General features: G+C 38.9%; 1 protein-coding gene across 3 annotated transcripts in view; it reads right to left on the reverse strand.

Moving 5' to 3' along the window:
* Nucleotides 1–15,063, reverse strand: part of METTL14 (methyltransferase 14, N6-adenosine-methyltransferase subunit) — a 55,568-nt gene that overhangs the window by 10,050 nt on the left and 30,455 nt on the right. For 2 of the 3 annotated variants that reach the window (XR_009701082.1, XR_009701081.1), the window contains exons 11-12: nt 14,823–15,011; nt 4,861–5,025 (exon numbers count right to left, since the gene is read on the reverse strand). Coding sequence is in view for 1 of the 3 variants with exons in the window: in XM_061192037.1 (XP_061048020.1) it covers nt 14,707–15,011 (305 nt within the window). In the remaining 2 variants the exon portion in view is untranslated. Of the gene's footprint in view, nt 1–4,860; nt 5,026–13,570; nt 15,012–15,063 lie in introns of those variants that run through there. The other variant, XM_061192037.1, reaches the window with a different exon arrangement.

A 15,063-nucleotide genomic window follows, 5' to 3' on the forward strand; every position in this document is an offset into this window, starting at 1 on the left:
GCGCATATGTGTGTGTGTCTCTCTGTGTGTAAGGGTTAAGGGGCAGTAGTTCACATCTGTACATGCTGAGGTCCCTTGTAAGCTATGCAAGTGAGATCAACAATAGCACCTAAATATATGGGGTCTGAGGCTCAGGAGAGAACTCTGGGCTGGAAATTTGCAAGCCACCTACATACAGAGGGGAAAAAAAGCTACACAAATGGATGGAAAAAAACAGGGCAATCCTGTAGTGAGAGCACAGCAAATCCTTGACAGAGGAAAATAAAAACCTGAAGAGACTGGGGAGGAAGGGCCAGAGAAGTAAGAAGGAAAACGTGGCGAGAGGATGTCACAAAGCCAAGGGAAAAGAGCAGTGCAGAGAGAGTGGGCAGCCAAGTTGCAGGCTTCCCAAAGGCAAGCTAAGAAGACTAAAACATGTTGAAATTAGTAAAAAGGCCATGGGGAACTGGTGAGAGCAGTTTTACTGGGTCAACGAGCTTAAATGCTAGATTGGAATAGCTTGAGAAATGGGGGGCAGAATGGAGGCAACTCAAGAAGGGGATGAGAGAGAGTCACAGACAGAAGGGAGGATTTTGTTGTTTAGGACGGGCAGGGATGATTTGACATTTAAATGCTGGTGGAGAGTCCAGTATTATGCTGGAAAAAAAAAATAGTGGCAGTACTATTTCATTCTTCAACTCTAAAGAATGTTGAAGATTGAAAACAGAAAAAAACAAAAAAACCAAAACCAATCAAACAAACAAAACCCTTAGAAGAGCAAGACTTGGAGGACAGAAGGGAATATAATACAGAGTACAAATGGAGAGATTCGATTTCAATGGTAGAAGAACCCAATATACAATGGAACTGCTCCAGTGAATCCTGAATGACCACTTGCCAAAAATGGTGTGAGTGCTGACCCATGGTGTTCTGAAATAGTCACCCCTTCCCCCAAACCTTGAGAGGCAGTAGAACATAATGGCTAAGAGCATGGGCTCCAGAACCAACCACATAGATTTCTATACCAGCTCTACCACACAGCTGTGTGATACAGGTTAATTAGAAACCTTTCTGTGCCTCGGTTTCCTACTCGGTTGTTTCAAGGTTAATAAGTGTAAAACGTTTAGAACAGTCCCTGGCACAGTGTGGCACCCAGGCATCACAGTTCATTGCCATTATTATTTTATTAGGTTTTTAAATTAAACTTGCTAAGGATCATGAAAAGTAGGACTAATCGGACTCCTACATGCCATGAGAATCTTAATTTATATCCTTAAAACCAAGCCTCTTTAAATGCTATAGAAGGGTCCAGTTAAAAGATGGTTTCAGAGATTTCACTTCCTAGAAATCTAACCTAATGACAGTAGGTTGAGAATTAGGAACAGTATATTAGTCTTTTTCGTAATGTTGTCAGATGGAAACATGGTTCTCTATTAATATAATAATGAAGAGTAAGGATCAAAATTTAGATCATGTTCAAAGATAATCTGAAATTGAACTTCAGCTCCTCTAGGAGGCATTACACACTATAGTGTCTGAAAGCTTCCAAAAAGGTTAGTTTGTAATCTTCCAGAGAAGACAATTCTTTGGGGAGAATTAACTATGTGATTTATAATTGCTGAAAACATAAGATGTAATACTGAATAACCTGGATAAAAAGGAAAAAAAATCTTAATTGAAAAGACAAGAGAAATCCCCTAGTCATCATCTCTAACAGATGCTTTCTGGCCTCTGCTTGAAAAAAAAGTGATGAGAAGCTTACTCCTTCCCAAGCAGCCATTTATGAACAGTTCTGTTAGAAAATCATATTTAGCAGACCGTTTTACTGAAATTTCCCCTTTTTGTGCAAACTGTCTTTTGAGGGCACAGGTGAATTCTTCTTCCACTTGATGGCAGTTTTCAGGTAGTTCAAAGGCTATCACATATCCCTATCATGTCCCTTGTCCAGGCCAAACTCTCCCATCCCAAAGTATGTCCTCATGAACATAATTTCCAGAGCCATTGTCATCCCAACTTAATACAAGAAAATCCAGTTTTAAATCACATAAAGAACAAAGTCAATTTGGGAAGCAAAATGACTAGTGTCTAGTTTAGGAAACTATCATTATAATAGTGACTGCAGATCCAATCCCACTAGTATGAGTTGTGCAAGAATTTCTAGGGTGTACTTTTTATTTTCATGACATTTAAAAAAATTGTTACCAGTTATAAACACACAGCTCTTTTACAATAAGAATTTTCAATTTTAAGACCTTTCACAGAATAAGACTTTGAAGTCAGTATTTTTCAAACTGAGGTATCCTTTGGGTCCATGAAAAACTGTTTCTTTGAAAACATATTAATGTTTGAAAAATAGTTTTAGGATACCCCATGGGATTTAGAGTAATGTTACCCAATCAGTGTTTTAGGGACTTAATATGCCTATTTGGCAAAAAGGCTATTATATTTATAAATTCGGGGAAATCAGATTCAGCATACTGATATAAATTTGCAGCAGTAAACTTTAGTGTACAAAAAAAAGTCATGTTTTAAAAATCAACCTAATTGGGGCTTCCCTGGTGGTGTAGTGGATAAGAATCTGCCTGCCAATGCAGGGGACACAGGTTTGATCCCTGGTCAGGGAAGATCCCACATGCCGTGGAGCAACTAAGCCCGTGCACCACAACTACCGAGCCTGTGCTCTAGAGCCCGCGAGCCACAACTCCTGAAGCCCGTGTGCCTAGAGCCCATGCTCTACAACAAGAGAAGCCACCGCAATGATAAGCCCGCGCACTGCAACGAAGAGTAGCCCCCGCTCTCCGCAACTAGAGGAAGCCCGCGTGCAGCAACGAAGACCCAACGCAGCCAAAAATAAATAAATAAATAAATATTAAAAAAAAAATCAACCTAATTGAATCAGAATCTCTCTTTCATAGGACTGGCAGGTAAGATTTCCTATCTTTGGTCCATACTGATGACTAGTGTCAAAGCCCCACAGTCTCCTGAAGTCCAGGGCTCCTCTGCTTCCACGTTGTGTTTTGGGGAAGTGAATGTGTAGCCTGGGGACGACACTTTCCTACGTGCACACCTCAGCTGCCTCCCGGTGAGGTCACCTCTCCCGGAGGCAATATCACCGACCAGCAGCAGTTTCCCAGGACTCCTGGGAGCCGCCCTGTGCCCGTCCTCAACCATCCTGCCCTCTGCTCACTGTCAGGTGATCTACTCTCCCTCGGGTCCGCTACTACAAATAGGAGGCATGCAGTCCAACTTTTCACTTAAGCTATTATTAACAAGCTGATGTAGATGTGGTTAAATAATTGGCTTTACTTTTTTAATAGGTTGCATCTGGCACAAGTATTTTAAAACTTTGTGTCCTGGGGAAAGAGTCTGATGCCTTTAAAGTCAGACCAAAGTAAATTGATGCTGTAAGTCCACTGATAAGTAGTAAATCAGTGGAAATTACTTTGTTTCCTCAGCCTCAAAGATGATATTCTGTTATTTGAGAGAAAAAAAATCCTTACTAGAGAAACACATTCCTCTTATGCAGCAAGAAAGTAACAACAGAAGGGAAAAGAAGTGAAAAGAGAAGGTTATTAAAAAATCCTCTGGGAATTACTTCCAATATTAGTCAAGCAAAGAGTAAAGGATTATTTGTTTATTGAGCACTTACTATGTGCCACACAGTAGACGCTGAGAAAGCATCCCGCTGCCTTTATAAAGTCAATGACGAAGACCAACTGCTAAGAGCATGAGCAGCAGGGTTACTAACTCAGAACTAAAGGAGTAGGCAAAGACAGGTATCCGACGGAATGGGAATCTTTCACTTAAGAAGCAATCACTCGAAAGCAATCAGAACTGGGAATGTTCCCCAAAGAGGTTCTAATGCCATTCTGACCCAACCTCCTGTCAGTATCATCTCAAGCAGGTGGGTGGGATTTAAAATTTAGGGAGTCAGTTGGCTGACAAGCTTACATGTGCTTATATTTTCTTAAATTTTGCTTTGGAATTATTTTTATAAATACAATATTCTTAATCATGCTTATATGCTTTAACATTTTTATTTCAATAAGACATAGCAGTAGAAAAGTAAGCTATAATCTTGAGCTCCTATTTACCATGCATATATGCCTTGCTTTTTGGACAAGGCCAAATAACCCCTCCACCTATGCAGCTTATCTGAATCACAGTCAACATGATTACATCAAAAACCAATCCTTTACTTAATATGAAAGTATGTACCTACCCAGTTGTCTTGAAAAGCATAAACCTATAAAATGACGGCAAATTCTGTAAGACATTTAAGCAATTACCTTGGAAATTTAACCAGCATAAACTACTAAACTGGGCATCTCTGAACAAAACTGTGTTTGACGTTTTGTCCTCTGCTTTAAAGAGACAAAGAAAACAAAAAAAAAATGCAAAAAAGGTAGAATAATGATGTATTCTTTTATGATATTAACAACTGTAATTATAAACTAAAAACTTGTGCAGATGTGGAATTCTGTAAAAGGTGTGACAACACAGGCCTATACCTCCACATTTTCTCCACTGGACAGATGCATGAATGGCTACAGTAACATCACTGTATTCAACTTTAAAGTATTAGTCCATGTCTGCACTTATTTGTGTGTTCCAAAGTGTACCAACTACATAACTTGTTTTCAAAGGTGATGGTTTCTGTCCTAATCAAGTAAATTTTTTTCTTCAAGTAAATTTTTTTCTTCAAGTAAATTTGGTCACACAGTATTTAGAAGCCTGAATTTAAAATATGCATGCAGTATTTAGCTAGCCAAATTAATTTTTTAAAATTTTAGTTCTATGAAAGGAAAATATAAGCAAAGGACACCAAACTATTTTAATTCCAACATCTAGGGAGATTTCACATGAACATTTCAGACTTACCGTCTTCCCTCTGTGGTGACAATTAGTTGGAGCTGAGTAGTGATGTCCGCCTTACCTAGGGCATGAGCTCTCTCCCCATCTCTCTCTCAGGTCTCCATGGCCCTGAGATCAAGTCAGTGGCTATTTATTAAGGGGCTCTGTGCTGCTCCGCTTTTCTTAGAGGAGCTGAGAAAACCCACCAATGTGGGAAAACAGCACAGACAAAAGGGAGAAAGTAAATGAGTGTAAGTAAATATTCCCACATTAAGTATGCAAATAAAATGTGTCTAAAAAAGAATTATTCCACTATAAAACAAACTCATGGCTTGCTTCACTGATTTATATTACATGCTTAGTTCCTATATGTGTTTTACATCGACTTTGATTTCAATTTTTTAGAAGTATTTTTGGAAAAAACCTACCTTATCTGATTTCACTGTTTATTAGCACCTCCAGTTAGAGGCAAGAACTGTAGCACATACTTAAACTGATCATTTTGACATTTGGCCCAATTCTAGAAAAAGGGCTTACTGTAAATGAACATCTAGATTAAATGAGGTAGTATTTTCTCTGTGCATTGTAGCTAGTAATGTTTATATTTGAGTAACTGACTGGGGACCCTGAGAGCAGAAGCAATGTGACTTTTTCAGAAATGGAGTCTTCGATGGGCTCAATTTGCTGGATTAATGGTCTAACATTCTGGTGAGTCCTAGATTTATAGCTTCAAAACTGATGGCATATACTTGAGACCCAAGCTGGGCAATTCAATCCCTATCACTAAACATCAAAGACAGGATAATGCTCAAAGTCCTACATGGACTCCAAGATTCAGGACTGTTCTAAGAAAGGCCTTTCTTATAAGCAAAGTCTTACGTTTTCAATAGCTCACAAAAATATGAAATACTTTCAGATCAAGGACTACTATTCAGAATGAATCCCAACTGGGCCATCATTTTGTCAAGTTAATAAAAATTATATTAAATCGGTAAATCTGGAACTATACTTCAAAGACCAAATCTTATGTTCTCAAATTCAGGATGAAAATAGTATGGGTTTTAAAATAAGCTGCTGTAACTAATCAGAACATTGTAATTTAGCAGTTAAGATGGGTAGAAAGTATTTTAAGAGACATGAAAAAGAATCATTCCTAGTAACAGCCATGACACAAGACTCTCAGCTATCAACAGCACACTCAAACTCCCAAGCATCCTACCATTACGACTCCGTCAACTTAAAATGAAACTATGGCATAATGCTTACTCGGTTTTCGAATAAGAGAGACATGTATTGACAGTTTAAGTTTCCACATTTATGAGCTAAGCACTCATAGGTGGCTCTTCTACTTACCAAAGTATCAGCAGTATACTGCTGGTACAGTACTGATCCACTCCAACTCTGGATATGTGACCTGGCTGCCAAGCCAGACTTGATCCCCTGCTCCCCAGCTTGACACCTCTTGCACTGTGCTGTCTCATTCCACACTTTGACTGACATCTCTACAATTCCTTGGTCTAATCTGGTGCAGTAGTATTTGGGTATGATATTCCCCACCACGAACTCTATCGTATCTGACATCATCAACCTGCTCCCCTTTTCTATTCTACACAGTGAGGAAAAGTCGAAAAGTACTTTGGGCCTCCTAATCTCCATCCTCTGAAAGGAGACAGGTAACAGGGAAAACTGTTGCCAATGAAAATAAACATCAACATTTGGCTTAGAATACCTAGAACTGTAATTATGTATAATACTAGGAATGCTGATCTTAAAATTTTTAAACTAAAAAAGTTTAGGGTTATTACAGAGTTACTGGTTTCAATCCTCCATAAGGAATTAGTAAATAAAGCAACTAAAAATCATTTTTGGTGATCCCTAGATGATTCTGTGACGTATAAAAATGATCAATATAAATAGATGACCAAAAGTCAGAAGAGGTCAGAGTAACTGAGTTTTCATTGGAAACTTTTCTTCAATGAATGAAGATCTATTGTAAAACTGATACCCCAACCTTTACTGAAAGTGAAGGGTAGCAAAACTAGTAGGTAAATTCCATCCCGTTATAAAAATGCCCATTACATTGTCAAAGGGAAATTCTAAGCCTTGCTTTTTTTTCCTAACACCTACTCTTTTCTTATTTGCTCTATTCTAAATATGGTGGGTTGTGGCTCCTTTTAACTTTCAATCTACAAAAAAGCCATTCCTAACTCTAAGTAAGATGACATTATGATACAGATCTCACAGATGACTAGACCAGCTAAGCACCAGAAATGCTGCTGTCCCTTGGCTAGGCCCAGGGCATGGACCAAACTAGAGTCCTGTTTAAAGAACAGAGTCACTCCCTAGCTGGTATTTCTAAGGACCTACACTGGGCAACTGGAGCATCTTTTTTTTTTTTTTTTTATACAGCAGGTTCTTATTAGTCATCAATTTTATACACATCAGTGTATACATGTCAATCCCAATCTCCCAATTCATCACACCACCACCACCACCCCGCAGCGGCGTTCCCCCCTTGGTGTCCACACGTTTGTTCTCTACACCTGTCTCTCAATTTCTGCCCTGAAAACCAGTTCATCTGTACCATTTTTCTAGGTTCCACATATGTGTGTTAATATACGATATTTGTTTTTCTCTTTCTGACTTACTTCACTCTGTATGACAGTCTCTAGATCCATCCACGTCTCAACAAATGACCCAATTTCATTCCTTTTTACGGCTGAGTAATATTCCAATGCATATATATACCACAACTTCTTTATCCATTCGTCTGTCGATGGGCATTTAGGTTGCTTCCATGACCTGGCTATTGTAAATAGTGCTTCAATGAACATTGGGGTGCATGTGTCTGTTTGAATTGTGGATTTCTCTGGGTATATGCCCAGTAGTGGGATTGCTGGATCATATGGTAATTCTATTTTTAGTTTTTTAAGGAACCTCGATACTGTTCTCCATAGTGGTTGTATCAGTTTACATTCCCACCAACAGTGCAAGAGGGTTCCCTTTTCTCCACACCCTCTCCAGCATTTGTTGTTTGTAGATTTTCTGATGATGCCCATCCTAACTGGTGTGAGGTGATACCTCATTGTAGTTTTTGTTTGCATTTCTCTAATAACTAGTGATGTTGTGCAGCTTTTCATGTGCTTCTTGGCCATCTGTATGTCTTCTTTGGAGAAATGTCTATTTAGGTCTTCTGCCCATTTTTGGTTTGGGTTGTTTGTTTTTTTAATATCAACCTGCATGAGCTGTTTATATATTTTGGAGATGAATCCTTTGTCCGTTGATTCGTTTGCAAATATTTTCTCCCATTGTGAGGGTTGTCTTTTCGTCTTGTTTATGGTTTCCTTTCCTGTGCAAAAGCTTTTAAGTTTCATTAGGTCCCACTTGTTTACTTTTGTTTCTATTTCCATTTCTCTCAGAGGTCGGTCAAAAAAGATCTTGCTGTGATTTATGTCAAAGAGTGTTCTTCCTATGTTTTCCTCTAAGAGTTTTATAGTGTTCGGTCTTACATTTAGGTCTCTAATCCATTTTGAGTTTATTTTTGTGTATGGTGTTAGGGAGTGTTCTAATTTCATTCTTTTACATGTAGCTGCCCAGTTTTCCCAGCACCACTTATTGAAGAGACTGTCTTTTCTCCATTGTATATCCTCACCTCCTTTGTCATAGATTACTTGACCATAGGTGCATGGGTTTACCTCTGGGCTTTCTATCTTGTTCCATTGATCTATGTTTCTGTTTTGTGCCAGTACCATATTGTCTTGATTACTGTAGCTTTGTAGTATAGTCTGAAGTAAGGGAGTCTAATTCCTCCAGCTCCATTGTTTGCCCTCAAGACTGCTTCCACTATTCAGGGTCTTTTGTGTCTCCATACAAATTTTAAGATTTTTTGTTCTAGTTCCGTAAAAAATGCCATTGGTAATTTGATAGGGATTGCATTGAATCTGTAGATTGCTTTGGGTAGTATAGTCATTTTCACAATATTGATTTTTCAAATCCAAGAACATGGTATATCTCTCCATCTGTTGGTATCATCTTTAATTTCTTTCATCAGTGTCTTGTAGTTTTCTGCATACAGGTCTTTTGTCTCCCTAGGTAGGTTTATTCCTAGGTATTTTATTCTTTTTGTTGCAATGGTAAATGGGAGTGTTTCCTTAATTTCTCTTTCAGATATTTCATCATTAGTGTATAGGAATGCAAGAGGCTTCTGTGCATTAATTTTGTATCCTGCAACTTTACCAAATTCATTGATTAGCTCTAGTAGTTTTCTGGTGGCATTTTTAGGATTCTCTATGTATAGCATCATGTCATTTGTAAACAGTGACAGTTCTACTTCTTCTTCTCCAATTTATATTCCTTTTATTTCTTTTTCTTCTATGATTGCTGTGGCTAGGACTTCCAAAACTATGTTGAATAATAGTGGTGAGAGTGGATATCCTTGCCTTGTTCCTGATCTTAGAGGAAATGCTTTCAGTTTTTCACCATTGAGAATGATGTTTGCTGTGGGTTTGTTGTATATGGTCTTTATTATGTTGAGGTAGGTTCCCTCTATGCCCAATTTCTGGAGCGTTTTTATCATAAATGGGTGTTGAATTTTGTCAAAAGCTTTTTCTGCATCTATTGAGATGATCATATGGTTTTTATTCTTCAATTTGTTAATATGGTGTGTCACATTGATTGATTTGCATATATTGAAGAATCCTTGCATCCCTGGGATAAATCCCACTTGATCGTGGTGTATGATCCTTTCAATGTGTTGTTGGATTCTGTTTGCTAGTATTTTGTTGAGGATTTTTGCATCTATATTCATCAGAGATATTGGTCTGTAATTTTCCTTTTTTGTAGTATCTTTGTCTGGTTTTGGTATCAGGGTGATGGTGGCCTCATAGAATGAGTTTGGGAGTGTTGCTTCCTCTGCAATTTTTTGGAAGAGTTTGAGAAGGATGGGTGTTAGCTGTTCTCTAAATGTTTGATAGAATTCACCTGTGAAGCCATCTGGTCCTGGACTTTTGTCTGTTGGAAGATTTTTAATCACAGTTTCAATTTCATTACTTGTGACTGGTCTGTTCATATTTTCTATTTCTTCCTGGTTCAGTCTTGGAAGGTTATACCTTTCTAAGAATTTGTCCATTTCTTCCAGGTTGTCCATTTTACTGGCACAGAGTTGCTTGTAGTAGTCTCTTAGGATGCTTTGTATTTCTGTGGTGTCTGTGGTAACTTCTCCTTTTTCATTTCTAATTTTATTGATTTGAGTCCTCTCCCTCTTTTTCTTGATGAGTCTGGCTAATGGTTTATCAATTTTGTTTATCTTCTCAAAGAACCAGCTTTTAGTTTTATTTATCTTTGCTATTGTTTTCTTTGTTTCTATTTCATTTATTTCTGATCTTGATGATTTCTTTCCTTCTGCTAACTTCGGGTTTTGTTTGTTCTTCTTTCTCTAGTTCCTTTAGGTGTAAGCTTAGATTATTGAGATTTTTCTTGTTTCTTGAGGTAGGCTTGTATAGCTATAAAGTTCCCTCTTAGACCTGCTTTTGCTGCATCCCATAGGTTTTGGATTGTCGTGTTTTCATTGTCATTTGTCTCTAGGTATTTTTTGATTTCCTCTTTGATTTCTTCAGTGATCTCTTGCTTATTTAGTAATGTATTGTTTACCCTCCATGTGTTTGTGCTTTTTATTTTTTCCCCTGTAATTCATTTCTAATCTCATAGCATTGTGGTCAGAAAAGATGCTTGATATGATTTCAATTTTCTTAAATTTACTGAGGCTTGATTTGGTGACCCAAGATGTCATCTATCCTAGAGAATGTTCCGTGCGCACTTGAGAAGAAAGTGTAATCTGCTGTTTTTGGATGGAATGTCCTATAAATATCAATTAAATCTATCTGGTCTATTGTGTCATTTAAAGCTTCTGTTTCCTTATTTATTTTCATTTTGGATGATCTGTCCATTGGTGTAAGTGAGGTGTTAAAGTCCCCCACTATTATTGTGTTACTGTCGATTCCCTCTTTTACAGCTGTTAGCAATTGCCGTATGTATTGAGGTGCTCCTATGTTGGGTGCATATATATTTATAATTGCTATATCGTCTTCTTGGATTGATCCCTTGATCATTATGTAGTGTCCTTCCTTGTCTATTGTAACATTCTTTATTTTAAAGTCTATTTTATCTGATATGAGTACTGCTACTCCAGCTTTCTTTTGATTTCCATTTGCATGGAATATCTTTTTCCATCCCCTCACTTTCAGTCTGTATGTGTCCGTAGGTCTGAAGTGGGTCTCTTGTAGACAGCATATATATGGGTCTTGTTTTTGTATCCATTCAGCAAGCCTGTGTCGTTTGGTTGGAGCATTTAATCCATTCACCTTTAAGGTAATTATCGATACGTATGTTCCTATGACCATTTTCTTGTTTTGGGTTTGTTTTTGCAGGTCCTTTTCTTCTCTTGTGTTTCCCACTTAGAGAAGTTCCTTTAGCATTTGCTGTAGAGCTGGTTTGGTGGTGCTGAATTCTCTTAGCTTTTGCTTGTCTGTAAAGTTTTTGATTTCTCCATCGAACCTGAATGAGATCCTTGCCAGGTAGAGTAATCTTGGTTGTAGGTTCTTCCCTTTCATCACTTTAAGTATATCATGCCACTCCCTTCTGGCTTTTAGAGTTTCTGCTGAGAAATCAGCTGTTAACCTTATGGGAGTTCCCTTGTATGTTATTTGTCGTTTTTCCCTTGCTGCTTTCAATAATTTTGTCTTTAATTTTTGCCAATTTGATTATTGTGTCTCAGCATGTTTCTCCTTGGGTTTATCCTGTATGGGACTTGCTGTGCTTCCTGGACTTGGGTGGCTATTTCCTTTCCCATGTTAGGGAACTTTTCGACTATAGTCTCTTCAAATATTTTCTCGGGTCCTTTCTCTGTCTCTTCTCCTTCTGGGACCCCAATAATGCGAATGTTGTTTTGTTTAATGTTGTCCCAGAGGTCTCAGGCTGTCTTCATTTCTTTTCATTCTTTTTTCTTTATTCTGTTCTGCAGCAGTGAATTCCACCATTCTGTCTTCCAGGTAACTTATCCATTCTTCTGCCTCAGTTATTCTGCTATTGATTTTTTCTAGTGTAGTTTTCATTTCAGTTACTGTATTGTTCATCTCTGTTTGTTTGTTCTTTAATTCTTCTAGGTCTTTGTTAAACACTTCTTGCATCTTCTCCATCTTTGCCTCCATTGTTTTTCCGAGGTCCTGGATCATCTTCACTATCATTATTCTGAATTCTTTTTCTGGAAGGTTGCCTATCTCTACTTCATTTAATTGTTTTTCTGAGGTTTTATCTTGTTCCTTCATCTGGTACATAGCCCTCTGCCTTTTCATCTTGTCTTTCTGTGAATGTGGTTTTTGTTCCACAGGCTGCAGGACTGCAGTTCTTCTTCCTTCTGCTGTCTGTCCTCTGGTGGATGAAGCTATCTAAGAGGCTTGTGCAGGTTTCCTGATGGGAGAAACTGGTCGTGGGTAGAGCTGGGTGTTGCTCTGGTGGGCAGACCTCAGTAAAACTTTAATCTGCTTGTTTGCTGACGGGTGGGGCTGGGTTCCCTCCCTGTTGGTTGTTTGGCCTGAGGTGACCCAACACTGGATCCTACCCAGCTCTTTGGTGGGGCTAATGGCGGACTCTGGGAGGGCTCACACCAAGGAGTACTTCCCAGAACTTCTGTTGCCAGTGTCCTTGTCCCCACAGTGAAAGAGAGCCAACCCCCGCCTCTGCAGGAGACCCTCCAACACTAGCAGGTAGGTCTGGTTCAGTCTCCTATGGGGTCACTGCTCCTTCCCCTGGGTCCTGATGCACACACTACTTTGTGTGTGCCCTCCCAGAGTGGAGTCTCTGTTTCCCCCAGTCCTGTCAAAGTCCTGCAATCAAATCCCGCTAGCCTTCCAAGTCTGATTCTCTAGGAATTCCTCCTCCTGTTGCCGGACCCCCAGGTTGGGAAGCCTGACGTGGGGCTCAGAACCTTCACTCCAGTGGGTGGACTTCTGTGGTATAAGTGTTCTCCAGTCTGTGTCACCCACCCAGCAGTTATGGGATTTGATTTTGCTGTGACTGCACCCCTCCTACCGTCTCACTGTGGCTTCTCCTTTGTCTTTGGATGTGGGATATCTTTTTTGGTGAGTTCCAGTGTCTTCCTGTCAATGATTGTCCAGCAGCTAGTTGTGATTCTGGTGTTCTCACAAGAGGGAGTGAAAGCACGTCCTTCTTCTCCGCCATCTTGGTTCAGCCTCAAGACCAGCATCTCTGTCTTCTTCATTCCCAGGTCAACTCTGACAAATACAGTTCTATCTCTAGGTAAGTTTTAATTACTAAAGTTGAAAATGTACCATCATTTCAGTAAAAATTCTAACCAACAGTTCCACATCATATCTACATCAAGAAAAGCGTTAGTCAAATGCTATCTGTACTAGAAAGCAGTAACAGGTTGAACAAGTTAAATTCAACAGGCTTTTAAGGATCTCAAGCCTATTTCTGTAATTCAGTCCCTATCTTCAAACTGAGTCTTTAGTGGATATAACAAAACCTCATTTTATGAGCCAATGAAAAGCACAGAACAGCTACTCACAGACCAAGAGAATAGTCTCATCTTAGGTCAGTCCTTTTTCATTTGGTAACAACGACAATTCCACTCACAGAAAAGAGACTCCCAAATTTCAAAGGTTTAAAGTTTCATTAGAAAAATCATACACAAAATAAAAAATAGATTTATCAAGAACAATAATGGCATTATTTCATTCAGCAAATTCATTTAAAACATGGGTTACAGTACAGAAAGAGAAATGACAACATAAAGTCTCACACAACTAACTGATCTGGGAAACCAGTCCCTTAAAAGGCAACTGCAGTTCCATTTTCCAAGCTCTCTTCTTAAGTTGAGGGTCTTCTGTAATTGGTTTTACATTAAGTGTTCTCCATAACAAGTTTAAAGATGCATGTCATTTCCTCATCACCAAGTACTTTATTCCCCAAAATGTTTAAACCAAGTACCTGATAACCAGGTGTCTCTGTTGCATCCAATTCTTTTATTTTGTTAAGGAATATGAAACTGCTTTGAAAGTCAATCCAAGATCAAGTCCATACCAAAATTCTAGCACATGGATACTTGTCATGTTTGTTTTTTAGGAAGTATTGTTAACAGTCATCAGTAGCTGCACAACTGAGATTATAATGAGTATTTTTTTTTCTCTTTGTAAAGTCTGCCTACTAGGTTCTACCTCTTCCCTTCCCACCCCTGGGAGCTCCACCTCCCCAATCAGATTTAGATTTGGGAGGACGTGATTTTGTTCCAAGTCTCTCAATTTCTTCTGTGGTCAAATTATATGAGTTTAAGATTTTTCATAAAGAAAGAAAAAAGAAGTCTCTTTTTATTGTTTCAACAAGAAAATATTAAAAGCCTAAGAGAAGTTTACCATCTGTCCCAACTCCATTCCATCAAGGCTGTCAAACAGCTTCCCATTTGCTGTGACAGCAGTGGCAGGATGCCCATTATCAACTACTGTCAGCGCTAGTATGATACTCCAGATTGGGACTTTTTCACTGCTCATTTTACTTCTAAAAAGCAAAAGCCTTTGTAATTAATTGAAATCTATCAGAATAAATTCCGTCTCTGAAAGTATTTGTGTTGTTCCATTCTGTTCGGTTACATGCACATGACAAAAGACAGGATGACTCATTTATTCTGGACAAAACCAGACAGTGACAACTACAAGGGAGGTTGGCTAAAATATTCCTGCAGCTTGGAGAAACTAAAGCAAAGTGCAAGTTGGAACAGAGTTCTAAACAATGTCTCCCAGTTGAAATTCAAACTATCAGAAAGAAGGTAAAGGGGCATTAATAGGATCACTGTCCTAAAAACTATCGAGGTGGAAAGCCACCTCTGTGTGCTCCTCCACGGCCCCCCCTGAAACCACCTCTTTCTCCTCGGAAGTTAGATCGATTTCTTTCTCGCCCACGGCCAGCAGAAGTCCCACCTCTTCCTCCTCCTCTGGGAGCTCCACCTCCCCGATCAGATTTAGATTTGGGAGGAGGTGATTTTGGTCGAAGTCTCTCAATTTCTTCTGTACATCCAGTCAAGTAGGAATTCGGGGTACTGAAGTAGGATGCATATGTTTCTGCATTGTAGTTGCTATTTGTAAGAGTTGGTCCAACTGTTAGCCAGCCTGAAATGGAGGGAAAAGAGATTATCCTTTCTTTTTCTTTTTTCCAATTCTC

Source organism: Eubalaena glacialis, chromosome 5 (genome assembly GCF_028564815.1).
Source record: "Eubalaena glacialis isolate mEubGla1 chromosome 5, mEubGla1.1.hap2.+ XY, whole genome shotgun sequence".
NCBI classification, from domain to species: Eukaryota; Metazoa; Chordata; class Mammalia; order Artiodactyla; family Balaenidae; genus Eubalaena; species Eubalaena glacialis.